This window comes from Hyla sarda, chromosome 7 (genome assembly GCF_029499605.1).
Source record: "Hyla sarda isolate aHylSar1 chromosome 7, aHylSar1.hap1, whole genome shotgun sequence".
In the NCBI taxonomy this organism is placed as follows: domain Eukaryota; kingdom Metazoa; phylum Chordata; class Amphibia; order Anura; family Hylidae; genus Hyla; species Hyla sarda.
In genome coordinates, this window is record NC_079195.1 from 31,122,470 (window position 1) to 31,150,122 (window position 27,653).

General features: G+C 44.0%; 1 protein-coding gene and 2 non-coding genes across 7 annotated transcripts; all 3 read right to left on the bottom strand.

Annotated features, from left to right (window-relative positions):
• CHD4 (chromodomain helicase DNA binding protein 4) lies at positions 1–27,540 on the bottom strand. 5 transcript variants are annotated; one of them, XM_056528964.1, is made up of 39 exons: positions 27,419–27,540; positions 24,856–25,018; positions 17,002–17,117; positions 16,645–16,833; positions 16,139–16,257; positions 15,797–16,050; positions 15,378–15,502; positions 14,996–15,131; positions 14,731–14,909; positions 14,408–14,644; positions 14,119–14,319; positions 13,827–14,035; positions 12,916–13,047; positions 12,635–12,731; positions 12,363–12,554; positions 12,049–12,249; positions 11,797–11,934; positions 11,586–11,707; positions 10,608–10,781; positions 10,380–10,521; positions 10,167–10,298; positions 9,792–9,909; positions 9,160–9,284; positions 8,839–9,076; positions 8,576–8,748; positions 6,997–7,177; positions 6,808–6,894; positions 6,625–6,713; positions 5,472–5,605; positions 5,240–5,384; positions 4,878–5,043; positions 4,331–4,413; positions 3,843–4,029; positions 3,628–3,753; positions 3,248–3,356; positions 2,608–2,740; positions 1,854–2,049; positions 1,516–1,679; positions 1–532 (listed from the first exon to the last, which is right to left on the bottom strand). In XM_056528964.1, the coding sequence occupies exons 2-39, from the start codon at positions 24,929–24,931 to the stop codon at positions 515–517; spliced, it is 5,643 nt and encodes a 1,880-aa protein (XP_056384939.1). In that variant the 5' UTR covers positions 24,932–25,018; positions 27,419–27,540; the 3' UTR covers positions 1–514. The 5 variants fall into 5 exon arrangements, with proteins under 5 accessions (XP_056384939.1, XP_056384940.1, XP_056384942.1 ...); XM_056528965.1 differs by having other exon boundaries at positions 27,489–27,529; XM_056528967.1 differs by lacking the exon at positions 27,419–27,540 and adding an exon at positions 26,724–26,867 and having other exon boundaries at positions 14,731–14,897.
• Positions 4,639–4,774, bottom strand: LOC130283704 (small Cajal body-specific RNA 11). The gene has a single exon (XR_008846815.1). It is a non-coding gene; the product is annotated as a small Cajal body-specific RNA 11 (non-coding RNA).
• Positions 7,281–7,413, bottom strand: LOC130283703 (small Cajal body-specific RNA 11). Its single transcript, XR_008846814.1, has one exon. It is a non-coding gene; the product is annotated as a small Cajal body-specific RNA 11 (non-coding RNA).
• Positions 27,541–27,653: the final 113 nt, after the last annotated feature.

Sequence of the window (27,653 nt, forward strand, 5' to 3'; positions counted from 1 at the left end):
TAGTGTTTTGTGTTTTATTATACGACAACGCGTTCTGTATTAAAAAGGATGGAGGTAGGGTGTCTGTCCTGGGTGACACCCCTCCTGCCCCCCCTCGGGCAGCGTGAGGGGATCAGAGCAAATAAAATTAAAGACAAACAAAAACGAAAGTATTTCCTTCTGAAACCAGGATGCGATTTGCTCCTGCGCGCAGGGAGAGTTTCTGGCCTTTGGGGTATTTGGTGCAACCCTGCACCCCATGGATGAAGGGGTGGACCCCATTTTATGAAGCAGCAGCACCATACGATCTGCCATCAGGCTAGTGCGGTCACAGTGACACCTTGTAGGATCAGGATTCCTGTGACCCCCCCCTACATCATTGTTCCTGGGGTGGGGTTCAGCTCTGCTGAGTCTTGTCCCTGGATGCCGATTTTGGTGAACAGGTCCGGTGCGCTTCCCCGGGTCGTCTGCTCTTAGGTTGGGAATGTATGGGGTGGGTGGATGCTTTGTCCTCCTGACCAGAGGAGGGGGATTGTTATTGCTGAGCAATCTGCTGTAGATAGAGATACTTATGTTAAAGAGAAGGTCTGAGAAGAGAGGCAGCAAATAATTATAGAGTAGTCATAGCTGTGCAGAATTAGAGGGACAGGTTTATAATAGAGGGCAAAAGTTTATACAGTAATATCAGGAAGTATAACTACAGAGAAAGTAGTGGATGCATGGAATAGCCTTCCTGCAGACGAGGTAACTGCAAATACAGTGAATGTGTAAGCATGCAGGGGACAGGAACAACACTATCCTTCATATAAGATAGTGATCGGTATAAGGCTATCCTTCATATAAGGTAGGGATAGGCTTCATATAAGATAGTGATAGGCATAAGGTTATCCTTCATATAAGATAGACATAAGGCTATTCTTCATATAAGATAGGGATAGGCATAAGGCTATTCTTCATATAAAAGATAGGGCCAGGGACTATTCAGAATATTGGGCAGACAAATGGGCCGACTGGTTCTCATCTGTCGACACATTCTATGTTTTCTATGGCAATACCCAAACGTTCTTTACAGGAAAAATTAAAGATGGGAATTTTTGAATATAATGCAGTTTATAGATAGCAAAACAAACAGTTACACAGAGGCTATACCTCCACAATACATTAGTCATACATAGGGTCCTACAGTAAAACATGTATACAGTGCATGCTTTTACTATACATTGCTCTATGTAACAGTCTATTGTTTTCCATACATCAGACCACAAAATTAAAAGAAGAAGATGCCAAAAATTAAAACTCTGGTACTGGGGCTCTATGGATAGGTTTACTGTGCACACTGGGAGCTTAGCACATACAGAAAGCCTGCACTAAGAACGCAGTCTTGAGAAGTGAGACCACTATAACCATAATCAACATCAAACTGATCATTTTATAATTAATTCTGATAAAACCGCACTGCCATTTAAGCTTTCCCTTACATTTGTTGCACCATAAATTCACTGCTTTGTTAATGGTTATAGCCTTGCCCAATCTTACCTGCTGGGGTTGAGGTTCACCACTCCTGCTTGCCAGTCTGCTTAAAATGTTGCGTTCTGACATCTGTAATCTGACTGCCACAGGAGGAATTCGGGCAATGGTGGCTGGAAGTCGGGTAACGTCTGCTTTCATATCACTCAATAATTCCTCCAACTGTTTAAGTACTAGAGGACAAAAAGGAGGCGATAAGTCAGGATAAAGTAAATACCGCAACACATAATACCGTAAGACAATTTGTTATATCCTGAGAAAGACAACAGTTTATAGTACCAAGAATTATTCGCTTAAAATAACCAAGATGTGGAATAAGTTACAGGACATATCTGTGCATTTCTTACCTTTGTGTAAAACAGCATTGGCTGGCTTGTTCCCTGCCATAGACTCTTTAGACAAGTGCTGGTGACTTTCGGCCAAACACTCCACCTCTGCAAATCGAGTATTCAGAGCCATGGACGGGTGCGATGGATCTTCAGACATGTTCAGATAAGCAGCTCGCCTCAACTGCTCTTCTATGACAAGTGCCTGTTCTAGAAGCTGTAAAGAAAAGGAGGAGAATGGGAATCTGCAACATTTGGGGGGGGCCCTAGCTTATGGCCGCGCTGCAACAACCTGGAGCAAAGCAAGGTAAGCAGGGGCAGTGGGGGACCTGGACCAGGATACAACCTCCAGGCGCTAGCTGGTGGTGATAAGTGGTTGACGGCCCATACTCTCATGCACTGTGCCCCTTTGTCGCATGTGGAGATCAGGTAGCGCCATGCCCCTGTTGCCATCAGTATAGGTGTCCCCCAATGAAAAGCGACCGAGAAACTACTATTCCCAGCATGCCCGGACAGCCATTCATGCTTGGAATTGTAGTTTTGCAAAGCTTTAGGCATCTTCCTAGGGGACACACTAGTATATAACATCTTAAAAAGGAATGCCAAGCGTGGGTTTCTTTTTGCAAAATAAAATTTGAGTGTTAAAAACAAATCTAGATTACATTATTATAATTTAATAGGAAATGGCCTACAATCAGCAGCATCGTCTGAATATAATACACCCCCCCTTCTAGATTAAGCAGACAATACACTGAGGCAATGATGCAGCACTAACCTTGAACCGTCGTGCCAGAAACTTGTTTTTGATCTCCAGGAAGTTGCCTCTGTTCACTTCTCCTTTGAAAGGTTCGTTTAGGATGGCATACCGCACATCGTTCTGGATGTCCTGCCAGCGTGCATAGCCGTGGCTAAGAGAAGATGCTAAGGAAAACGTCTTATACGACCTTTACATTTCACATATTACACACACACACACACATATATATATACACATATATACACATAAACACACACATATACATATATAAATATATATACACACACACACATATCTATATCTATATATCCATATATATCCATATATATCCATATCTATATATATCCATAGCTATCTATCTATCTATATATCTACACACATACACATTATATATATATATATATATATATATATATATATATATATATATATATATATATATATATATATATATATATATATATATATATATATATATATATATATATATATATATATATATATATATACACACACACACATATACATATATATAAAACACTAACTCATCCTGCAAGGCTGTAAAACAGACCCTTGTCTAAGCTGCCTATTGGTTGACAAGCATGGAAACTGTTTTATTGCCCTGCAGTAAAACTGCATTTGCTTTTCAAAAGGATACTTTATAATGCCAGACAGCAGCCAATAGTCGTGTCTTCGGTGCCAGATCTCGTAAGTCTTCTTTGTAACGGTGGCTGCTCGCTCCTCATTCTGCCATAATGAATGTAGTTCTGTAGGAAAGACAAGGAATACACTCTTAACCAATGGAAAACAAGTTCCTGCCACACATAAGTGTACCCTGACAATAGTATACCATTCTCCAAGCAGAATTAAGATAAGCTGCCCCCCCCCACCCCCCAATTCAATGTGTATCTATGTGTGGGCCAGCACTTGTATGTATGGTGGAAACAGGAGAGGCAAGCGCTTAGTCAGTTATTGTGTATGTATGGCCACCCTGACCCAAAGGTTTTTTGTTTTTAAAGAGAACACTGCTCCCTTTACCTGTGAAGCCTCCATCTGCAATGTTAAACATAAACCTCTGCTTGGTGGCCGCAGCCTTTTTCTTGATCTCCTCCGTGGTGTCTTTGGGAGTCTCTCCATTCTGTAACGTGACCGGCTTCTCATCATCTAGAATCGGAGGTAGGTAGAATACGTTTTTAGACATTTAATCTCACACAGCACAGGGCAAACCAATTGAGAAGAGAAGCCATCTGAACCTTTCTTGTCTTCCACAGTAATAACATCATCATTGGCTTTCTCCGGTTCCGGTTTCTGCTCGGTCTCCATTGGCTCAGGTGGAGGAGACTTCTCTTGTTTTTCCGCCTCTTCTGGCTTCACCTCTGTTGGGGCAGTTTCTGTCGGGGCGCGGGGCTCTGTTGCTGCTGCTGGTGGTGGTGGTGCACTCTGGCATAGGGGAAAATATAACAAGTTATTACTATTAAAGTTTATTAAAGTTAAGAATTTAGAGTTAATTGCCCAGTTATCTTGCAGATATTAATGCAATGGCCTATCATATGCAGGAGTGTAGCATGTAGACCAGCGTTTCCCAACCAGGGTGACTCCAGCTTTTGCAAAACTACAACTCTCAGCATGCCCGGACAGCCAACGGCTGTCCGGGCCATGCTGGGAGTTGTAGTTTTGCAACAGCTGGAGGCACCCTGGTTGGGAAACAATGATGTAGACAGTACAGTCAACTGACCCTCACCTCAATATTCTCCTCAGGTGGTTTTGTTTCCGGTTGTGCGCTTTCCTCTTTCACAGCTGGTTCCTCAGTTTTCACACCCTCTTCTGCAGAGATGAAAGAAAAAAATTGCAAGTTAACCCCTGTAGGACACAGCCCATTTTCATTTTTAAGTTTTCATATTTTCCTACTCCCCTTGTAGCAGCCATAACTCTAATGTTTCATCTACAGACCCATATGAGGGCTTGACGCAAACAACAAGGGTGTAGATGTATGCCATGAGTCATTTAGGGGTTAATACCCCAAAATAATAATAAAATTAAAGAACATTAACTGTCCTGTCGAGCCTTTAAGGGAGTGCGCCTTTCTGTGTGCAGCCCTCCTAAACAGACAGAATTGATGTACGTCCGGCCGTGGGTCCCCATATCACTGACCTGACATGAGGCGCTTTGTTATTTGGTCAGACGATACGTTTTACCTCTGAAGTCTGTCTACAGGTTTAGGTTATTTTTCTCTTTGCACATGAGAAGTTAGAAAGCCATGAACAAATAAAAAGTAAGTAATATCATACCATTAACTACAGAGGGAGCTGGAGTATTAGGTTGTGTATCCCCTGGTGTTGATGGGGTGGGGGTTTTAGGAGATGGAGAGTCGACTGGAGAGGTCTTCTTGTTCTCCTCTTGTTCGGCAAGCTCTGGCATACTCCAGCGTCCATTCACATGCTCAAACTCTTGAACCTGGTGGAGACAATTTTTAAACCGAAATGATAAGATGCTAATTTAGCCGAAGACAATACTTCATATGGCATAAGCTGGTTTCTGGCAAAATTTTACTGCATAGGAACAGACAGGGGTTACCAATATTTGTAAAAAAAACAAAAAAAAAAAACAAGGCTGGAGACCCTTTCAATAATGTTATAAAATAGCATCTCACCTTCTTGCGAATAAGTGACATAACTCCGATTCTTGTTAACACATGTTGGCGAGAGAGACCTTCCCGTGGAACTCCATCTGCAAATGTCTCTGCTCCATCTGCGCCGGGTTCACAGAGATGACGCATAAACAATGACACGTACGCTCTGGAAAATGTAGAGAGCAATGTAAGAAGACTGGAAGAAACTCACAGCAGATTGTACAATTTAGGAACAGGGAATCGCAAATCTTACTTGAATTCCTTTTCAGATTTTCCACGCAAATCTCTGACAAGCCATTGGGTGGTGAATGCATCCTGTGGTGGCATGCCGTAACGCATAATGGCATTCAGGAAAGCCTTTCGTTGACGGGCATTGAAACCCAAAACCTAGAAAAATACAAAACAAGTACACTGCTTATTCAAAGTCCATTTCCACCTTCATAACCAATGTGCAAACATTACTTTGCAAAGCGTGTGAATTAGGAATCTCATTTTGTGTCTACAGGTCCTATGCAGACCGGTCTCCATGGTAAGTCACGTGCTCACTTTTTTCCCCCTATGTCTTCTTAAACTAACCAAAAACTACGACTCTCAGCATGCCCAGACATGCTTTGGGCTGTCTGGGTTTACTTGTAGCTGTAGTTTTACAAAAGCAGGAACATTTTATGCATAGCCACTGGAGACTCAACAGTAGTTTTAGTGCTACGCTGTTTATGCAAATCCAGTCAATGGGTGTTTTGATAACAGCCCCACATAGACCCACTGCTGTCCTATCAGCATCCCAGACAGAAACAAGTCTGCTGTGCGCAATTATACCCATAGGGGGACATGTATCAAAGATTTTACCCCTGTTGTGTGTGTATTTTTTTTTGCACAAAATTTTGCACAAGCTTTTTTTTGCGCACGTTTTGGTAGATCATGTCCTCTAGATGTGGCTGAATCAGGGTACCTTGGAGCGACATCTATAGTACGCATGGATTTATTAACTGCGTACTTATCCTGTACACCAAAAATTTTGCCGCAAGAGCTGTTTTTTTTGCGCAAATATAAGCCATCTTTGACTTAGCAAGATGCTCTAAATCAATTCTATTTTCCAAAGAGTGGATTGAGGAGATTCCTATATTTACCCGCAATTTATGAAGCTAATTGCGCTTGATTGATAAATTTAGCGCTTCTGCACATAATTTAGAATTCGGGAAAAGGGGTTAAGTGCTTCTACCCTACACAAATAATGATACATGTCCCCCATAGATACCATCAGTAATTTGTACTACCATGTGTAACAGAAGTGTAAAGGTTTCTGCTACATGTCCCAGTGAGATTCCAGTAAAGTATTACTGACAATGAATCCCCATGCAATTGGTATCATCACTATAGTAGGATTATGCTTCCAAGACATTTCTTACCTCAATGTTGCCTCCAACACGAGCCAGCAGAGGTGGTAATGGTTTATCTTTATCATTCCTCAAACCTTTCCTGTTAGGTCGACGGGCTGCTGCAATTAAACATTTTTTTACATTATAGGGAACACCACAAAAGGATACTCCAAACTATTTTACGACCAGTTACAATGGGTTACTCTCTCTCACCTTCTGATCGTTCATCAAAGTCTTCATCTCCTTCTTCAGAAGCCACAGAATAGTCAGACTGGTTATCGGACTGATCATCCTGCCAATCTGGGAACAGAAAGGAATGGATGTTCAAGACAGCGGAAAATTACAAGATAAACACTTCAGAAAAATGTTACACACCAATGCTGTGGACAGTAAGACACTCACCTCGGTCCTCTTGGCTGCCGTCATTGTAGTTAACCTGCTTACGGATTCTCTTTCCTTTACCCAGATTTCGAGCCAAGTCTTCCTGCTGTTGCTCATAATGGTGTCTGAGAAGTTTCTCCCAATAATCCGGATCCACACTCTCTTCCTGTTTGATAATTTCACGGACAACTTCCTCTTCATCCTAGAAAGAGACCCAGTAGGCACTGCTTGGTTAGCTTTAAATAACATGATAAACCACTTGAATGCAAGCAGAACAAGACTAAATTGACCATATTTTCCCATTAGTTGTCCAGTCGAGCCTTTAAGGGATTTGCACATTTGCTGTGTGCAGCCCTCCTAAACAGACCGGGTTATTTTATGTCCAACCATGGCCCTACCTTTTATTAATAAGAAGGGGGTTTAGTATGGGCTGGACAACATGTAGCTACTGTAAATCTATAAGAATTATGGGGGAATTTATCATTTGTTCAGTTTATTGTGCTACGTGCATATTGTATTTATCACTAGTTTGACACCTTCGTAGCCTGTGTGCCGATTGTCCCTAAGCCATTTAATACAAAAGTTCAGCACATAATACAGTAACCCCCCCGACATGCGATGGCCCCGACATATGATAAAATCGACATATGATGCTTTTATATGTCGGGGCCATCGCATTAACTGCTATCCGACAGCGCAAAATTCTTAAGCTGCTGTCCGATAGCAGTTTAAGCACCCCGCGTAGGTTCGCTTATCTATTCCCGCTGCTCCGCGTCCACTTCGCGATCCTCCGGCATCTTCCCCAGGGTCCGTGCCTCGCTTTCCGGCATTATTACGTCACTATGCACGCCGCGCCGGCGCAGCAGCGTAATAACGTCACCAGAAAGCGAGGCCCGGACCCCGGAGAAGATGCGGAAGAAGCTGGAGGATCGCGAAGAAGACACCGGAGCAGCGGGACAGCATCAGGAACCCCTTGGGCAGCATCGGGAGCAGTGAGGACCTGGTCCGGAGTGGCGGGGACAGGTGAGTACAGCTTCACATACTTTACATTGCACGGATCCCTCAACATACGATGGATTCGACAAACGATGGGTCGTTTGGAACGAACTACCATCGTATGTTGAGGGACCACTGTATAGACCAGTGGTCTTCAACCTGCGGACCTCCAGACGTTGCAAAACTACAACTCCCAGCATGCCCACACAGCTGTTGGCTGTCCGGGCATGCTGGGAGTTGTAGTTTTGCAACATCTGGAGGTTCGCAGGTTGAAGACCACTGATAGACCTTGTCAAAAAGAAAGTCAGCAGGTGTCATGTACATGTGTAAAGTGGCCAATTGTGGGCTGCTTAAAATTTTGAAAACAGAGCATAGATCAATGATAAACTCCCATGTACTGTATGTTGTCTATAGACCATTACACTGAAGGATTATACAGCGTCTCAAGAGACTACACTCCTACAAAAAGAAAAGTTTGCCAGGCAGTGATCCAATTTTATTACTTTTCGAGAACCCCTATATGGCTACATGGCTCTTAATCATCGATAAGAGTCATATGTATAAGGCGCATAAAGAAGTACAGAATTCTGCTCTGTTCACTCACTTCCATCTCTTCCTCGCGGACCACATATTGTGCCACCTTGAAGGAGCTCAGATACTCGTTCATTCCCTGTATCTCAGTGTCTTCAATCTCATCTTGGTTCCTGTCCAGCAATCGGGCTATGGCTTTATCATCGTAGTGAATGACGCTGACGTCCTCACCTTCCTTGCTATCACCTGTAATGATGAACAGTGATAAGTCACATGGCAATAGTACGTATGAGGAAAGTTCACTTCAGCTTCCATGCAATGTGAACAATGGTCTACCTCCTTCTGTGGCTTCATCTTTAAAAAGCTCTTCAGTACCAAACTTCAGGATATCATCCAGTTCCTGCTTGGACATTGAACCTGTCTTGGAGCCTAGACCCGGTCTTACGACCAAGTGAGTGAGCATCATCTTCTTCTTTGCTACCTGAGTAATCCTTTCTTCCACAGACGCTCTAGTTACAAACCGGTAAATCATGACCTTCTTGTTCTGTCCAATACGATGGGCTCTACTAAAAGCCTAATGAGCAAGGGAAAAAAAATAAAAAAGTCAGACCTGTACAAGGAAAAGAGTAACACAGCCAGTATTTTCCCTTTGCTTACCTGAATATCATTGTGAGGGTTCCAGTCAGAGTCATAGATGATCACAGTATCTGCTGTAGCAAGATTAATTCCCAAGCCTCCAGCTCGGGTGGACAGGAGGAAACAGAACTGCTGAGCACCCGGTGCTAAAACACAGTAAAAGAAGAAAGATCTTACAATATGGTGGTGTTATTCCCTGATGGCTGGACACTAACATGTTTGTTTATGGAAGTACACAGTATTGCTGATCATCTGTGAGGTAGTGGAGGTCAGAAAACGATTGTCTTAGGGATTATACAACTTGTGTCTGATTTGTAAATTAAATTTGTGTGCCAATGTCCTATAAGTTAATGACGTTACCCAGCCTTAGAGAAAAAATAAATAAATAAATAAAGTTGTATGTGTTATTCCTGGGACAGACCATTAAAGAGGAACGCCGGTACATAAGTCCTTATCCCCTATCCACAGGAATCTGTGGATAAGTCTTATCACAAGGGGCCCCTTCAACTACCTGATGGGCCGATGTGGTAGGAGTCAGAGCCCCATTGCTCTCATACTGATGGCCATAAGTTAAAGGCTAAATAACCACTTGAAAACCATGTTCACTAGCAACAGTCCTTCAGAGTTATTAAAGGAAACCCAAAGAAACCCACCGTTAAAGCGATCTATGGCTTCCTGACGCAAGTTTCCTGTGATTCCTCCATCTATTCTCTCATACTTATAACCCTCGTGTTCAAGGAAGTCTTCCAGCAAGTCCAACATCTTGGTCATCTGAACAAAGAAGATGGATGTCAGAAGAAAAGCAACACTGCGCTTTGACAAGTTTCATAAGCTGATGCATAAATGCAACAAAAATTTCTAGTTGGTAGAGAATGTTGTGGTGCACTTTTGCAGGTAAATGAGAAACACAGGACAATGGAGTAGGCAGGAGGATGGTGATATGTAACAAGGGTCACTACCAAACTCTAATATAGAAAAGATCTTCCTCCATTTAAAAAGGGAAATTAAGATGACAAAACAGGACTAACCTGGGAGAAGATGAGTACTCTGTGGCCATCATCTTTCAACTTTCTCAACATCTTCTGCAGAAGTAGGCACTTTCCAGACCCCTTGATGAGGGCACTGCCGTCATACATTCCATTGGGCATCTTGGGTGCCTCCTGTAGAGCACAAGTTTTATTAATATTATCTATTTGTATACAGATTTATGGTTTCTTTACTCAGCTTGTTTTCTTTCTTACCATAGCAGCCACTGGGAAGAGGTACGGATGGTTGCAGCATTTTTTGAGGTCCATCACCACGTTCAGTAGAGATACTTGGTTACCACCTCCTCGAGTATTAAGAGCTTCAAAATTTCTAGTGAGAATGAACTTATAATATTTTCTGAAATGACAAGAGCAGATAATTGTAGATACAGGCAAACTGCAAGTTCAGAGAAAACAATAAGAAAGCCTTGTGCTTGTACTCACTTCTGCATGGGGCTGAGTTCAACACGGACAATGAGCTCAGTCTTTGAAGGCATGTTCTTGAAAACATCAGCCTTTAATCTTCTCAACATGTGGGGACCCAACATGTCATGAAGCTTCTTAATTTGATCTTCCTTTGCAATATCAGCAAATTCTTCAAGAAAACCTTCCAGGTTACTGCATGAAAGTGACAAGTAGTTATGCAAAAGCGCTAATTTTTAATTTACCACATTTTAAAAGAGAGAGAGTCACCAGATTTCTGCTGTGCAATTACAAGCACCAATTTACATTTCTCTGAAGAAATCATTGTTAATCACTGCGGAATACTAAGTGCGTTCATGATATTTATGAGCAGCCGCTCCGGCCTGCAAGTTATGGGCAGCGTTCTGTCAAAACGGACCACAGGTAGAAAGCCACCAATTAAAGGTGGGTGGGCGAGTATCATGGACTACACACTTTACATTTTGTTGTAGGGGCCATACATCTGAAGAAATCCCTAAACAAGTAAATTGATGTCAGCAGGCCTATGACACTTTAGGATAGGACACAGCATACAGTCGGTGATGGATGCCATTTTAAATAGGGTTTTCTGGGATCTTCTAGTTATTGCCTACTCCTGGATTAAACTTAATAGCAGGTGTGCAGCCTCTTGATCACCTACCAGACAACTCATTGGGCAGTACCTAGTATTTCAGCTCATCCCATTCATTTTAATGGTAAAAGTTGCAATACTAAAGCACCGCTGAGACAATGTATGAAACTGTGCCTGGTAAAATCAGTAAAAACGATGCAAAGCTCACATGCGAGGAGTCGTTTTCAATCAGCTGATCAAGAGATGCTAGGAGTCAGACCCCACTGGATCTAATAGCTTATAACAAGACTAGGCCATCAATATAAACATCTTGATAAAACACCTTTAAAGTAAACATAGTATGTATAATATGGAAGTCTACTACAGTCCATTACTTTTATGACACATACTTGAACCGCTCTGGTGTTAAGAAGTTCAGTAAATGGAACAATTCCTCAAGGTTGTTCTGCAATGGAGTTCCTGTTAAGAGCAACTTGTGCTGAAGACTGTATCCATTAAGGACCCTGAAAAACTGAAAATGCCAAAAAGGTTAAAACATGGCACCAAGTGCACATCACAAAATGTCAACTGCACTGAAGACTACGAAAGCTGCCAGCTTACCTTAGACTGGTTATTTTTTAGACGATGAGCTTCATCTACCACCAAGCAGGCCCAATCTATGGAGCCCAGGACTGCCATATCAATGGTGATCAGTTCATATGATGTTAGCAAAACATGGAACTTTACAGATGCCTCTTTCTATAAGGTGGGGGAAGAAGAAGAATAAATAAGTACATAAGAATCCTATTTACAAATAAAACCATGCCGTGTCCCCCATAATGTGACAAAAAAAGAAAGAGGTGTGTGACAAACCTTCATACGTGAAGCTTTCTTGCCACCCCGTATAGCATTGTCTTCAAAGGAGAACTCATTCTCTCGGATAACTGCACGGCTGTCCTTGTCGCCAACATAGGTGACCACGTACATATCAGGGGCCCACATTTCAAACTCTCGTTCCCAGTTAATGATAGTGGAGAGGGGAGCACTGACTAAGAAGGGACCTTTGGAGTGTCCCTAAAAAGAAAAGAAAAAATACTTGTAAAGCCATTTACTGTTGATGTTAACGAACTTACCCGCGAGGCTCACTTATAACATTTCCCTACAGAACATGAAGCCCAGACACTTACCTCCTTGTAGAGAGAGTACAAGAAGACTGCTGTCTGTACAGTCTTTCCCAGACCCATTTCATCTGCCAAGATGGTGTCAGTGCCTTGTGCCCATGAGAAACGCAACCAGTTCAAACCCTCCAACTGGTAAGGATGAAGATTACCTCCGGTAGCATCCAGGTACTCCGGCTGGCGATCATACTTCACTGTGGGCTGAGACACAAGGGAATTGTGAGTATCATAAACAATCTAATTGATCCTTAGTAAGTAGCTGCAAATATTGAGTAACCTACATCAACTGTGGGAGTTTCTGGTGGCCTCTCAGGTTTCTTTACTTTATGTTTCTTCACCTTCTTCCCAGGACGGCCATCATCCCCACACATAAGTTCTCTGTACAAAAGCATAGAGCAAAAAGTTTTACTGTTACTACAAGATATAGGAGTCAACAGTTTAAAAAAGGTGCTCACCAGGGCGACCCCATTCCGTAAGACATATGTTTGTCAATTAGCCAAAAGAAGACAGCTCTTTAAATGGTGTACACTCTCGTGTAAGTTGTGCACTCATCATAACCTACCTGTGGTTCCAGTAGGCTTGCTTGTATATGTCATAATCTTGAACATCTGCATCTTCCAGTTCCCAGGATGCCTGGTCATAAGCAAGGTCCCGCCACTTGATCAAGTAATGGGTGTTCCCCTTCTTGTCAACACTGAGGAGAGAGCAGAACATATTCAGTTAATATATATATCTATCTATATCTATCTATATCTATATCTATCTATATCTATATCTATATCTATCTATCTATATCTATATCTATCTATCTATCTATATATAAAATTTTGTGATGCAACCAGTAAAAACTAACAGTAAAATCAACAGTTAACTAACTATCTAGAGCAGCATTTCCCAACTAGGGTGCCTCCAGCTGTGGCCAAACTACAACTCCCAGCATGCCCGGACAGCCTTTGGCTGTACGGGCATGCTGGGACTTGTAGTTTCGAGGCACCCTAGTTGGGAAACCCTGATCTAGAGACTAGTTATACAATGTTGGCATTAAAGGGGTACTCCAGTGGAATTTTATTTTTATTGGTGCCAGAAAGTTAAAACAGATTTGTAAATTACTTTTATTAAAAAATCTCAATCCTTTCTGTACTTACTAGCAGCTGTATGCTACAGAGGAAATTTTAGAATTTCTTTTTTGTCTTGTTCTCTGTGACACCTCTGTCCATGTCAGGAACTGTCCAGAGCAGGAGAAAATCCCCATAGCAAATCTAATTTACAAATTTGTTTAATCTTCGGGCACCAGTTTTCCACCGGAGTACCCCTTTAATAATGGTAACTCGTCCTCAAAGTAGGCAGTTCATTTGCATTGTACATAGAGGGTGTGCAGACCTCTGAACTGTATTTTGACAGCCAATAACTATCCAAACCATTACAGACTCCAGCACTTTTCAATGCACCCCCTCCCCTTTTTGACAAGTTTACCTGTGATTTAGGATTCTGTGAATCATCATCCATTCTGGTTTGATACCATATCGATAAAACTTCTCCTCCATTTCTAAATACTTTGGATCTTTGTTTTTCCTCTTGCGGCTTTTTTCTTCTTCATCTACTCCATAGTCTCCAGGAGGAGGGTCGTCCATGTCATTCTTTCTCTGGTAGTTCCTAAACATAACCTGGCAGTGTAACTCGAGCTGCAAGATAAAAGACAGAACTCAGCAACAGAGCCCTATATACACTCCACACCTATAAGACACGGCTGTAACTAGGCATCTACCTGTAGTTCTGTCACCCACGAACAATGTAGATAAGACATTCCTTGCCACTTCACAAAAAATTCTCGCTCCGCACGTCCCTCCAATGGTTTGGGTGGAGGAGCATCAGCATTTGCAACCGCGGGTTTCAGTACGCTTGTAGGAGGAGGCTGCCCCCACTTCCAAATGAGTATTTTCTGAATTTTGCCTTTAAGCGGAGGACACTATAAAAGAGGAAGCAAAGAATTAAAATGCCATTGCCAAGCAGAGCCCAAAAGAATCATTGTATTGTATTGTTGTGAATGTACTCACAGTGCATCTAGGACATAACCACTCTCCATTGGGTATTTCGGGTAATGGTGGGTTTAGACAGTGAATATGGTAGGAAGATGGACAGGCATCACAACAAAGTAGCTCTCCTCCATCCTTACAGACACGACAGAATTCCATGTGATGATCTTCTTCCTCTGGATCACCTACAGTCTCGTCCAAGTCCTCGTCTAGCTCTGAATTGTCTTCTTTAGCTTCCCATTGTACCCCTTCCTTTTCCTGTAAAAATCAATAGAGAAAAAAGAAAACTGTAAAACATGGCATTACATAGAGAGTATAACATTTCTTCAGAAAATGACACTTACACAGTGAGGACAGCTCCATTTGCCCTCAGGTGCTTTGTCCATGTCTGGGTCCAAGCAAACCATGTGGTATGCACGTGGACATGTGTCACATAAGATGATCTCCCCTCCTTGCTGGCAAACTTCACAGTAGTCCTGGTGGTCCGTCTCATAACCATCAACGCCACCTGCTGTATCACCGTCTGTCAAGATTAGATCTCATCATTCAAAAAAAAGCATTTTGTCCAAAAATAGGCTAGTGCCGACATGCATAAACTTTCATATTTACCCTTCTTTTTCTTTTTGTTGGCTTTAAGTTTCTTACGACTTCGGCTGCTCTTGCTTGTTGATCCGTCAGAAACGGACAAGCTATTCATGCTGCCTTCATCATAGTCTGAGTCCGCATCAAGGTCCTCCTCCTCACTCTGAGGGAAAAACAAGAATGGAGTCCAGTACAAAATGCTTATATTGCAGCTAACTAATGCTACTATTGTGTAGAGCAGTGGTCTTCAACCTGCGGACCTCCAGATGTTGCAAAACTACAACTCCCAGCATGCCTGGACAGCCAACGGCTGTCCGGGCATGCTGGGAGTTGTAGTTTTGCAACATCTGGAGGTCCGCAGGTTGAAGACCACTGGTGTAGAGTATATTCCCACAAATGTATTACTTACAGAGGAGCGCTTGCGTTTGGAACCAAAACCCCCTAACTTGATCTTCAGAGGGGCCACTTTCTTGGCTTTGGTTTTCTTATTTTCTGGGGGACGGACAATCTTTGGTTTCTTTCTGGCATTGGGTCCTTAAAAAGGTAAAACAGAAATCCAAGTGAAAAAACAGACACCAACTATTCCATTGCTTTAAAAGTAATATACAAGAGACACTGCTGAAAGCCACAGAGCAAACACCCAATTTTAATGGGGAAGTGTAGCATTACATTGGGCCGTTACATGCAACACGTGGAGGAAGTTGATACACTGGCAAATTCCAGCCTGGGTCAACCTAACAGCAATCATACGATGATCCCTAAATCCCCACACATTTATATTCCCTTCAGTCATTTACAATATTAGCAGTAGAAAGCTCATTAATTCACCTTTTCCTTCCTTAGTTTTTGCTTTGCGCAGGGGAACCTCAACAGGCGGGGGTGGTGGTGGCGGCAGCGCAACAGGCTCTGTGGAAGCTACCATGCTTTCAACCACAGCCACGGCGGCGGCAGCCGCAGCAGCTACAGATGCGCCGGAGATGCCCTTCAATGGATTGTTGGTACTAAACTCTCTCCACTTTGCTCCAAGTACCATCATCATCTTGGACACCGCAATTTTAGGATTCTTTGCTGCTATAAGTGGCCTAAAATGGAAAATAAAATATCAATACGATGGAAAAATTTAACTATCATTTTTATTTAATTTTATTTTTAAACACCAAATGTACATACCTGACAAACTGACTGAAGGCTTTATAGTTTGTCAGTGTTCTGTAATCGTCTTCTGTGAACACATGATCAATGTCCTCCATACCCCAGTCCTCCAAAAGCTGCCCTGAAGACTTTGGTTCCTATTCGCAAACAAATTTAAAGTTAGCACGACGGACTAGAATCTGCGGAACTAAGTAGTTGGTAAAAATTAGTGACAATTTGTAAGAATTAGTAACAATTTGTTGTAAGAATGTGATTAAAGTGAAACCTCTTCAAAAGAGGAGCCCACACTTTATCCAGCCTAGATTTTACATCTCTTATTTGACATAACCACCCCAAAAAAATAAAAAATCATATTTTAAGCCAGTGTTTCAGTGTGCCTCTAGTTGTTGCAAAACAACTCCCAGTATGCTCATGCTGGGAGTTGTAGTTTTGCAATAACTGGAGGTACACTGGTTTGGGAAACACTGCTGCAAGCTCTGCAAAGCTAAATATCCAAATTTGGCCACTTTACACACATCACAGACCTTAGAGTCGTCGTCATCATCTTCATCCTCGTCACGCTTCACCTTTGTTTTTTTCTCCTTTTTCTGTGCCAGCTTTTTCTTCTTTTTCTTCCCGGGGGTGTAATCACTGCCTTCGCTGTCAGATCGGGCAAGGCCTCCATCATCCTCTCCAAAATCGTTGCCTTCACCAGAGCTGTCATCCAGCAGGTCCTGGGAAGAGAAGCAAAAGCCTGCATCAATGTTGGGCACACTTCACGTTGTGCTGTTGCTTGGACTTGGCACGCCAAACACTTTACCCGCTGCCTGCCCACACATCATCGCTTAGATTACTGAGAAATGCGCAACATGGAGTCGTCTGCAGTCCACCATCTCACTCACCTTCTTCTGTCGCTTCCCTTTGGGTGTCTTGGATTCCCGTGGCTTTTTAGGCTTCTTTTTCTTCTTTACTTTAGGAGTTTCCACCTCAGAGAGGTCTTCATCCAAGTCATCATCATCTGTAAAAGGAATAAAGCAAGGACAACTTTTAGGATTATGTAACAAAACGGGCAGTTCAAGACACTATAGGGAAGAGCAATCTAGTAATTGCATAGCTGAAATGGTCTGGATAATAAAAGGATCACCTCCATGTAAGAAGAGGGGGGGGGGGGGGGGGGGGAAAGAGAGTGGGTGAACGAGCCAGGGTGGGGGTGGGGCAAGACGACATCGTGAAGGTAGCATTATGCACACGGATTATATTCAAGCATAGGCAGATAACACGATCTGCAGCTTGGGCTGTCATTGGACACGCAGGACACTGGAAAGGGAAAAGTGGGCATTTCCTTAGAGCTCTGCAGCCATTTTGTTCATGTGATTTAGTAGCTTGGGCTGTGTCGGACCTGGCAGGAATCACCAGTGCGGATGGCAGAGCTCTGCGCCGTGCAATATCATCCTGTTCGCAGGACACAAAAGAGAATCCCTGCTGTGCACGGCCATATGCAACAGTATACGTGCCCCACATACATACAGATCACTGCCTAGATGTGGGTTACTCCTCGTAGAGATTAGAAAGATTAATCCAGCCACGTCCTTGCTACACATTGTCGCCCAACACAAGGCTGTATGACCACTCTATTTGCAATCACATCTCATCGACATCTACGAACCTATCAAAATCTTATTTTAATACATACACATCTAAAGACAAGAAACCAACTTTATACTAAGTTTTCATCTTAATTAGTTTATAATGGAGATTACTACAATAAAAAGGTCCATATATAGGACTTGCAGCAGCACCGCATGGGCCAGTGTTTAGTTCAGAGCATGATGGGAGTCGTAGTTTTAACATAGCTGCAAAACAGTAGTTGGGGAAAAAACAGGCCGAAGGACGTCAGGAAATGCTGGAAGGTGTTTTCCCAATAGATGGTGAGACCCCAGTAGGGGCAACACTGAATAAAGGCTGTCAGGGCATGCTGGAGGTTGTGGTTTTGAAATAGATGGACACGCTGTTTGGAAAATACTGAGCCAGAGAACCATGGGCTGGTAGAGCACTGGATAGAATGAAAAACTGAGTGTAAACCCAACTAATAAGGCAATGTTTCCCAACCAGGGTGCCTCCAGCTGTTGCAAAACCACTACTCCCAGCATTCCCGGACAGCCGTTGGCTGTCCGGGCATGCTGGGAGTTGTAGTTTTGCAACAGCTGGAGGCACCCTGGTTGGGAAACACTACAATAACGAATATAGTGAAGTCCCATTCACATTACAAGTTCAATACATCGCACCCAAACATGTCTGTTTTGCAACAGCTGGAGGCACTCAGGATGGTGAACACTGACATGTTTGGGCGCCATGTATTGAACTTGTAATGTGAATGGCACTTCACTATATTCCTTATTGCAGTGTTTCCCAACCAGTGTGCCTCCAGCTGTTGCAAAACTACAAATCCCAGCATGCCCAGACTGCCAAAGGCACACAGTCCTTTAAAACACCACCACCTCACACTAGGTGTATGCATGACGTCAAGTCACATTGCAGCGCTCGTATGCTGGCTGTATATGGAGAGACCGTCACATGTGACAGCCCTCAGGTCACCGATCAGTTGCTGGGTAGGAGAACAAAAGCCCGGGAAAGGCAGGAATAGTAGCTTACATGGGGGAGGGAGGGGGGGGCACGCGAGCATGGCAAGAGAGGGGAGGAGGCAGCAGCAGCAGATACCGGAGAATAGAGACATGCAGAGCAGATCCTTTAAGAGAAAGAGAGGGCACAAGGCGCACAGCAGGGGACAAGGCAGAGATCCAGGCCCGTGGCCCACAGTGGCTTATTGAGAGGGGATAGAGAAGTGAGAGAGAGGGGAAGAAAAAAAAAAAAAAAAAAAAAGGAGCACATGCAGAGGGGAGGTGGGGGCTTCCCCTTGTCTGACAGCCCCCTCCCGCCCACAATGCACACGCAGCTCTGCAAGGGGGAGGGGTGAGCTTTTGTTTCTTTAGGACAGGACAGTTAATGGCTGCTTTACTTTCCGACTTTGACAAGATGGCAGCACCCCAAACATCCACGCTGCACCTCGCCCCCCTCCTCCGCACCCCCCCCCGCCAGACTCCGGAGGCGCCCACCAATCTGTCCATGACAGCCCTTGTGCCAGTTCATTTTACTGTATCACATCATATCACCTGGATCTGCAGGTTTGTGAACATTTCCAAATCACGAAAAGTCGAGGAGATCTAATGAATGATGCAAAACGCTGCGCGCACACTGGCAATACCACAGCCCAAGAAACAATGTATACATGTGCACATAGATGGGGCTAACAATACAGTGAAGATACATGTGTCATTAGTGAGAATATATATATATATACATATATATATACACATACACACATATAAGACTCACAAATGAGAACTAGAGAATGCCTCAGACCTGAGCTAGTATGCAAAAAAGTTAAACTACAGTGTAAAGTTCATAAACAGATGTAAACATCACAGTCCAAATAGACAGTATGTGAAAAAGTTGCAGATCTGTGACAAGTAATGCAGCCGGGAGGTAAATTTCAGACTGTAAGAAGTACATTTTGGTGTTCGCTTTATGGGTAGCAGTGCTGGGTCTATGCAGTTATGGTGCAATAAAATAAAGTTGGCAAAATTGTACATTTTGAGCAGGCCCAGTCTTCGCAAAAAAATAAAAATAAACGCAGGATTTTACACAACATTTTTCTGCGCTATTATGCAACTAAGCTTATGTTACCACAGCAGAATTTCCCAGTCGAATTCTGGGGGAATACTCCACTCAGAAATGCCACTGCAGAAGAGTCTTATTGATTTCAATGGGATTCTGCTGCACTGTACACACTCCAGAATTTCCCACGTCCGCAGAAAGACTAGTCATGTCTATTCTTTCTGCGGTTTCGGCTCGAAGTGCACTGCCGTCTATGAGACGGCACATTTCTGAAAGGTCTTCGCACCCGTGGGATCATTCATATGTGCAGAACATGTTTTCCAGGCAAACATTTTGCCTTGTAAACGTGGCCCAATTATAATTCCCCCCTATAGCCTACAAGACCTGAAAAAGATCCCACAAGTAGTAAGTGCACAGCATGCTATGACAATTTTTTTTATAAATAAAATAATGGGCAATAGAAAGTGCCTGGTGGGAATGGGGATGGTACAGGGGTCATACACAATACTACAATGGTGCCCACAGGCTGGAGCCCCGGAAAAAAAAGAGCAGCTTTCTTATCCCATCCCAGCTCCAGGACTGGATGACTTATCTGTGCTGCTGAACCTCTTCTATAATATTCACATCTTGTTTTCGAGATACATTGGAATGCAAGCAAAAAAATAAAAAAGGTATTGTGCCATCTACAACACATCTATTCACCCAATGTAGTTCGTAGATGTAGGGCAGTGTCATGTATCAGTGTTTACCAAAAAGTGTGTCTCTAGCTGTTGCAAAACTACAACTCCCAGCATGCCCATGCTAGGAGTTGTAGTTTTGCAACAGCTGAAGACACAGTTTGGAAAACACTGATATAGAGTCTATTAAAAGCAGAAGACTGTACTGCTGTATACCCAAATGTAAAAGACCGCCACCTGATTGACGTGCAGGACAGACTCCAGAGTGAAGAGAAAGTACCAGATAGGACGTGTCTGAGAATATTGCATAGTCCCCATTGGAGAAAATAGTAAGAAACCACAGAGGCCATTTAAAAAAAAAAAAAAAAAAAAAAAAAAAAAAAAATAGAAAAGTACAGTAAGCAGAATACATAATAGCGACACCACAGCAGAGATGAGAAGTGACAGGAGATGTTGGGGGGTATTACATAACCATATACCATCCATGTATTTATAATTAATGTGGTGCAGGAAAGGACAGGTAAAGATCTGTCAATAGGAACATCAGCCGCATACGTCTACGCTGAAAACGGACCCGAACATCAGACCTGAGGTAAAGAGACTATATTGCTTCTGCTGGGACCAGTCGCAGATTTTAGAAAAAAAATTTCGCCCCACAAGTGGCCGTGACAAGAGTCAAGAAAATGCCTCGCAGTTTCTTGCCACTGTGGTTCCCCATTCTGTTACCTCAGCTTGTTCATGACAAACAGTCTCCCCAAATCTGATGCTTCCAATAAAGCCCGTAGCCCAATCCTAAATGCACCTTTCATACTTCAGTTGTGTTGCTCGGACGTCCCTGACCCCTCAAAGTCCAAAACCCAGTGTTAGGCCCCTTCAGTGATCCTGGCCAGGTTATGTGACTGGACTGAAATCCAATATGTTCTATTAATATCCTACAATAAGCAATTTGAGGATTTAAAGGGGTACTCCACCTGACTCTCAGGCCACAGTCATAGCTTAGTATATGTTGCCCAGGGATCTCCCATTAAGTTCACTTTCACACACAATGGATTTCTAATAGATTTTATGTTAGCATGATGTGCTCTATCACACACTATCCGGTCATGAACTTGAGACCATAGTGAGGTAAAATCTGCCATAAACAAAATACACAACATTTTTAGCCCAGGCCGATGTCCATTGGGTTCAGCTGAGTACATGCATGAAGCATATGGACAGATCCTCAAAAGGATGATGGATCTATTGAGGACAGAATTTATTCAGAGAAGGTGGTGTAGCTCATCTGTGTGGGCACAAGAAGCTATACAGGTGAAGCTTCTTAAAGGGGTACTCCGGCCCCAAGACTTCTTATCCCCTATGGGATAAGAGGTCTGATCAAAGGTCCCACTGCTTTTTTTTTTTGTTTGTGGAAAATTACAATAAGTCTTCATCATATGCAAGGCTCAAACTATAAAGGTTCACCCATCATCATCTTGGCTGTTTTGTCACTCAGGAAAGGACTAAGGCCTAGTCCACACTGCATTGCTAAGCTGTCCCATACAGTTATCTGTCTGGTGGACATCTGGGGGCGCTATTCATTGCAATTGGTCATATCTGCTATTTTAAAACTGGAATTGACAGACTGGTCTATTGTGCTATTGAGTCCTGTTAGAATAGTGTATACAGCCCAAACAGAATCCCATAATTCGTGTCATTAAAATGAATGGTGCCCACCGCAGTATGTGTCAGCATCCCATTCCTGATAGGATGAAAGGCAGCTTAAAGGAGAACTCCGGTATGGGTGGGAAAAAACAACTTATCCCCTATCCTAAGCATAGGGATAAGTGTTAGATCGTGGGGGGTCCGACAGCTGGGGCCCCCTGCGATCTCCTGTACGGGGACCCGGCTCGCTCCTGCTCAATGCAGGAGCCAAGCGTTTTTCTACCACAGCCGAAGCTGCGGCCAACACACTCCCTCCATACACTTCTATGGCAGGGCTGGAGATTGCCGAAGGCAGCACTCCGGCCCTGCCGTAGAAGTGTATCGAGGGGGCGTGTCGGCCGCAGCTTCGGATAAGGGATACGTTTTTTCCCCCCCCCCATACCGGAGTTCTCCTTTAAAGGATGTGATCTAGGCCTTAAAGGAGTAGTCCAGTCCTGAAAAACGTATCCCCTATCCTAAGGTTAGGGGATAAGTTTCAGATAGCGGGGAGTCCGACCACCGGGGCCCCCCGCGATCACCTCTACGGGGCCCCGGAAGCCTGCGGGAAGGGGGCGTGTTGACCACCCATGAAGCGCCCCCCCCCCCCTCAATACATCGCTATGGCAGAGCAGGAGAGGAGCTCCGGCCCTGCCATTGAGTTGTATTGAGGGGGCGTGACAGCCGCCGCTTTGTGCAGTGGTCAACCAGGGCCCCGTACATGAGATCACGGGGGCCCCAGCGGTCAGAACCCCTGCGATCTGAAACTTATCCCCTATCCTTAGGATAGGGGATAACGTTTTTCAGGACTGGACTACTCCTGGACTGGACAACAAAACCTTTTCATATACCCTGCTAGGGGGGATTCTAAAAAGTTAATATGGGAGGGCCTCCCTTGGCCAGAGGAGAGAATTAGTACAAAAATAAAATAAAATAAAATAAAAAAAAAAAAGGGAAAAAGAAGTGTCCCTCACTCTGGAGGACCTGACCTGTCCCACTATTACACAAAAAAACAAATCGACACTGAGTAATACAATACTTCGGTCTCCCATGTTGTAATGCTGCAGGGGAATTGAACTATAACCAGGTTTCTCCCCACAGATTGCAGCTCACATTGAGAGGACACTCTGCGATCAACCTATTGTCCAGGGACCCTTCTATCAAGTATTAGCTAAAAGAACCTAGCTTCACGGGAAGAGTCGAAATACAAAACCCGACATATCTAGTAGTTAGGATAACCTACATGAATCTATTTCTTAAGACTATAGGATGCACCAACAATATGTATATTCAATTTGTGACAACAAACCCCCCCCCCACCCCAGCTTGGAGTTTTCTAACCAGCGTGCCCATTGCAAAACTACAATACCCAGCATGTCCGGGAATGCTTGGAGTTGTAGCCTTGTGGGATACACTGGCATAAAGGAAAAATCCAACCCCCTTTTCAAGGAATCACATTATGTTTTGGTGTTTTCCACAAACACCCTTTATCCCTCAGCCACAGCTCTATTTCTAATGATCAATGGGACTTCCATCAACTGGACCCCCACTGATCAGTCACTATCTCATAGATAGCGGGATCAGTGTTGTTGGGATGAAAACTTCTCCTAGCTGAGTTCACTTTGTGTACATATTCCTCCAGACCTGATGGCTGTCAGTGAATAGGAAGAATCACATAATGGTAGAGAGGACAAAACCTCTACAAATCTAATACTTCTCAAAGCTGAGTTTTTTTTCCCCACATCAACCTTTATACTATAACAGTGGTCTCCCAACTGTGGACATTCAGATGTCGTAGAACTACAACTCCCAGCATACCTGGACAATAGGGTTGTAGATTTCAACATCTGGAGACCCCTGCACTGAGATAAAGGCTAACACACTAACAAAACCATAAGCCCATTATTCTGCTGTAGTTTGCTTGGGGGGACAGTCCAGACAGACTACAATTGTACATTCAGCAAGGAAAATGTTACAATTGTATCCATCTCCCTACTGTAAGCAAAACAGGGTCTGAAAATGTATCAGAATGTCCTAATCTGCCAACAGGAAACAGATCTTAAAGTGTACCTGTCATCAACAAAAACTTTATATAATGTAGATAATACCATTATATGTATATTTGTAATATACATTGGTTAAAAGATATGTATATTTTTGTCCCTGCAGCTATTGCCTATGTGTCTCAGAGGAGACCAAATACAGGAAGTGAGGGTGGACCTGCAGGCAGGGCCCCGTACACCGAGGACCTGCAGGCAGGGCCCCGTACACCGAGGACCTGCAGGCAGGGCCCCGTACACCGAGGACCTGCAGGCAGGGCCCCGTACACCGAGGACCTGCAGGCAGGGCCCCGTACACCGAGGACCTGCAGGCAGGGCCCCGTACACCGAGGACCTGCAGGCAGGGCCCCGTACACCGAGGACCTGCAGGCAGGGCCCCGTACACCGAGGACCTGCAGGCAGGGCCCCGTACACCGAGGACATGCTACAGGCTCACATGAGGATGATTGACAAGCTAGGAGCCTGCACAGAGCCGTGCTTGTCCTGTCCTCACTTCCTGTATTTGGACGCCTCACAGGCAATAGTTGCAGGGACAGCATTTTTTTTCACCCATAAATTACAAATATACATATAAATTGTATTATCTACATTATATAAAGTTTGTTGACGACAGGTACACTTTAAAAATGGTGGACGGGAACAAAGTATATTAGATATTTGTTCTTACCTTGGTGGTGGCTATTAAGCATGACTTCGATTTCACCGTCACTACCTGGGGAGGAGGGTCCCATTCCAGAAGCCATTTTGTTGATGTTGTTAATGGCTCCACAAAGCAGAAGTTAATATCCAAGGAATGTAAGAGAGGCTGCGTTCAGCCACAGGAGAGAGGGCTGGAACAGAGGAACAAAAACCCAGCGAAGAGTTATAAGATGACTAAAACATACACTCAACCTGGGGCTATAGCACCTTATCACCCCAAATGCAAGAAAATCTTCTCTACACTATTGGCAAGGTGAGCGTGTAACCCACTACATACAGCAGTGTTTCCTGACCAGGGTGCCTCCAGCTGTTGCAAAACTACAACTCCCAGCCTGCACGGACAGCCGAAGGCTGTCCGGGCATGCTGGGAGTTGCAGTTTTGCAACATCTGGAAGCACCCTGGTCGGGAAACACTGACACAGAGACACTGTTCTCAGGTTTAACAAAATAGCATAATACACACTCATAAAACACAACTGAACACTTCTGAGCCCAAGACTCTCGATTTCTAAAAGCATTTGCCGCAAGTCCCATACAAGCCTATGGGACTTCTGGTTAATCCGTCTCCAGATCGCGATAGTCTTGGGACAAGTCTCAGAAGTTTTGACCAACATTTATTTAACAGTTTTCATCCATCCAACAGCCCCCCCTGATCGTAATGAGAGGTAGGGCTCTGTATGGCTCTTTATAGCTGATGCTAAACAACAACTCCCATCATGCCCAGGAAGGATGGTAGTTGCCATATTTTTTATTTTTTTTTGCAATAGTTGTAGACCCCCAGGTTAGGTAACACCCTGAACATACGACAACCTTCTCCGCTGCCCTAAACAAACCATACCCTATCCCAGCTCACCCCTGAGGGTACACACACTAACACACATCCATCCAGTCGCAGGCTAAAGTTCACAGCCATCTTCCTAAGGGCAAGGACACTGCTGCCGGTGGCCAAGATGTGAAGTGCAGCTTCCGGAGGAGCCCTTTGTCAGGCCGGCCTGAGTGAGGGCCTGAGTGAGTGAGGCCGGCTGCTGGGGGTTGTAGTCCCTTGTAACACGAGCCACAGCTGGGGAGGAGGAGTAGTAGAGACTAAATGTGCTATGGGGGAGGGGGGTAGTATAATGTGTATAATCTAAGGGGGGATATAATGATTCAGTGGAGCTATACGGATTATAATGCCGGCAAAACAATGACCCCCTCCCAAAAAATTAAGGGTCCAAAATGCATTTATATAGAAAACAATACACGTGTGTGGAGATATATATATTACATAATTACTTAAACTCCCAACTGTAGATAGATGAGAGAAAATATATATATATATATTGTGTATATAGCCTTTAAGTTAGTCCTGTTTTACTTTGAAGATAAAGATGTCTGTGTATGTATATATATATATATATATTCTACACACCTATTGCTATGTACATATATACACACACACACTACAGTATTATACACACACTAATATATATATATATATATATATATATATATATTATATATATATATACATATACACACACATACAGTATTATACACACAATATACATATATATATATATATATATATATATATATATATATATATATATTCACTCCCCTCTGTAAGTCTATGTAATCCCATGTACCCGGTATATAGGGCCCCTGTATGCCCACCTATATACATACAGTAGGTTGGCGCGCAGGACGGAGCGCCCCGTTCACACACAGACATGACTGCCGCACACACACAATAGGCCGGTCTCCTCACGGCCCCGCGGGCCCTCCACGCTCCCCCCCAGGGACCCCCGTCACCTCACAGCCGCCCCCGGAGCCCCTCCCGGCCGCCCCCTCACTCACCCTGGGGCCGGTATGTCCACAGTCCCGCAGCCTCCACGTTCCCTCCTGTCGGTATATACTCCCGCTCCTCTCCCCCTGTTACACCGGCAGTGATGGTGGAGACCACACCCCTTCCCTCGTCCCGCCCCGCCCCGTTACCATGGTCACCAGCGTGTTGCCCTAGAGATGGGCCGGCCTGACATCCCATAATGAACCTGAGGGAGTCTGACATCCCATAGTAGCCCACACTCCCCCCCCCTCCCTCCTCCATCAGACATCCCATAATCATCATCATCACCACAAAGTCTGACATCCCATAATAGTTCTCACAGCCCATAGTGATAACATGAGGGGGGAAAGCCTGGCATCCCATAATAGTTCTCCACACACACACACACACACACACACATATACAGGCATCCCATAGTGTGTGTGAGAGAGAGAGGGAGAGATTGACATCCCATAATAGTGCAATACTGACATCCCATAATAACTTTAGGGAAGCCTGCCATCCCATAATATGTGTGGTGTGAGGGAGAGAGAACATGACATCCCATAATAGGCTCCCCTGACAGATTTTGTAATAATCCATCAGTGTGACAGCACCTCAGAGTGCCAGGTATCCTCATGTCACAGCAGGGCCACCTCAAGGGGCCACATCCTATCACATATCTCTGCCCCCTCATTCATTTACTATAGCCATCAATAATGGTCACCCAGCTTTCTCAGGCTCCTGACCAGCCTTCATCCCTGTCACTATGCAGAAGTCTGCCTGACAACCTTCACCTAGCAGCCATATTGGTTGTCAGCCAGCTGTCGTCCCCGTGATACAATAAAGCTGGACAGATTTGAAGTACTGTATAGTGAGATACTATATCTATTGTATTGACCATACACAGGCCGTGCTCCCCCGCCAGTGCAATGGACCCTCCTGAGATCACTAGTGAACCC

Bases quoted from the DNA above. Each gene is read 5' to 3' on its own strand.
- CHD4 (XM_056528964.1), bottom strand. From the start codon at position 24,931: ATGGCTTCTGGAATGGGACCCTCCTCCCCAGGTAGTGACGGTGAAATC. The intron at 15,503-15,796 runs GTGAATTAATGA...TACCTTTTTAAG, and splicing joins AAAAACTAAGGAAGGAAAAG to GACCCAATGCCAGAAAGAAA. The intron at 3,754-3,842 runs GTTCAGATGGCT...CTCCGATTCTAG, and splicing joins TACTGTGGAAGACAAGAAAG to ATGATGAGAAGCCGGTCACG.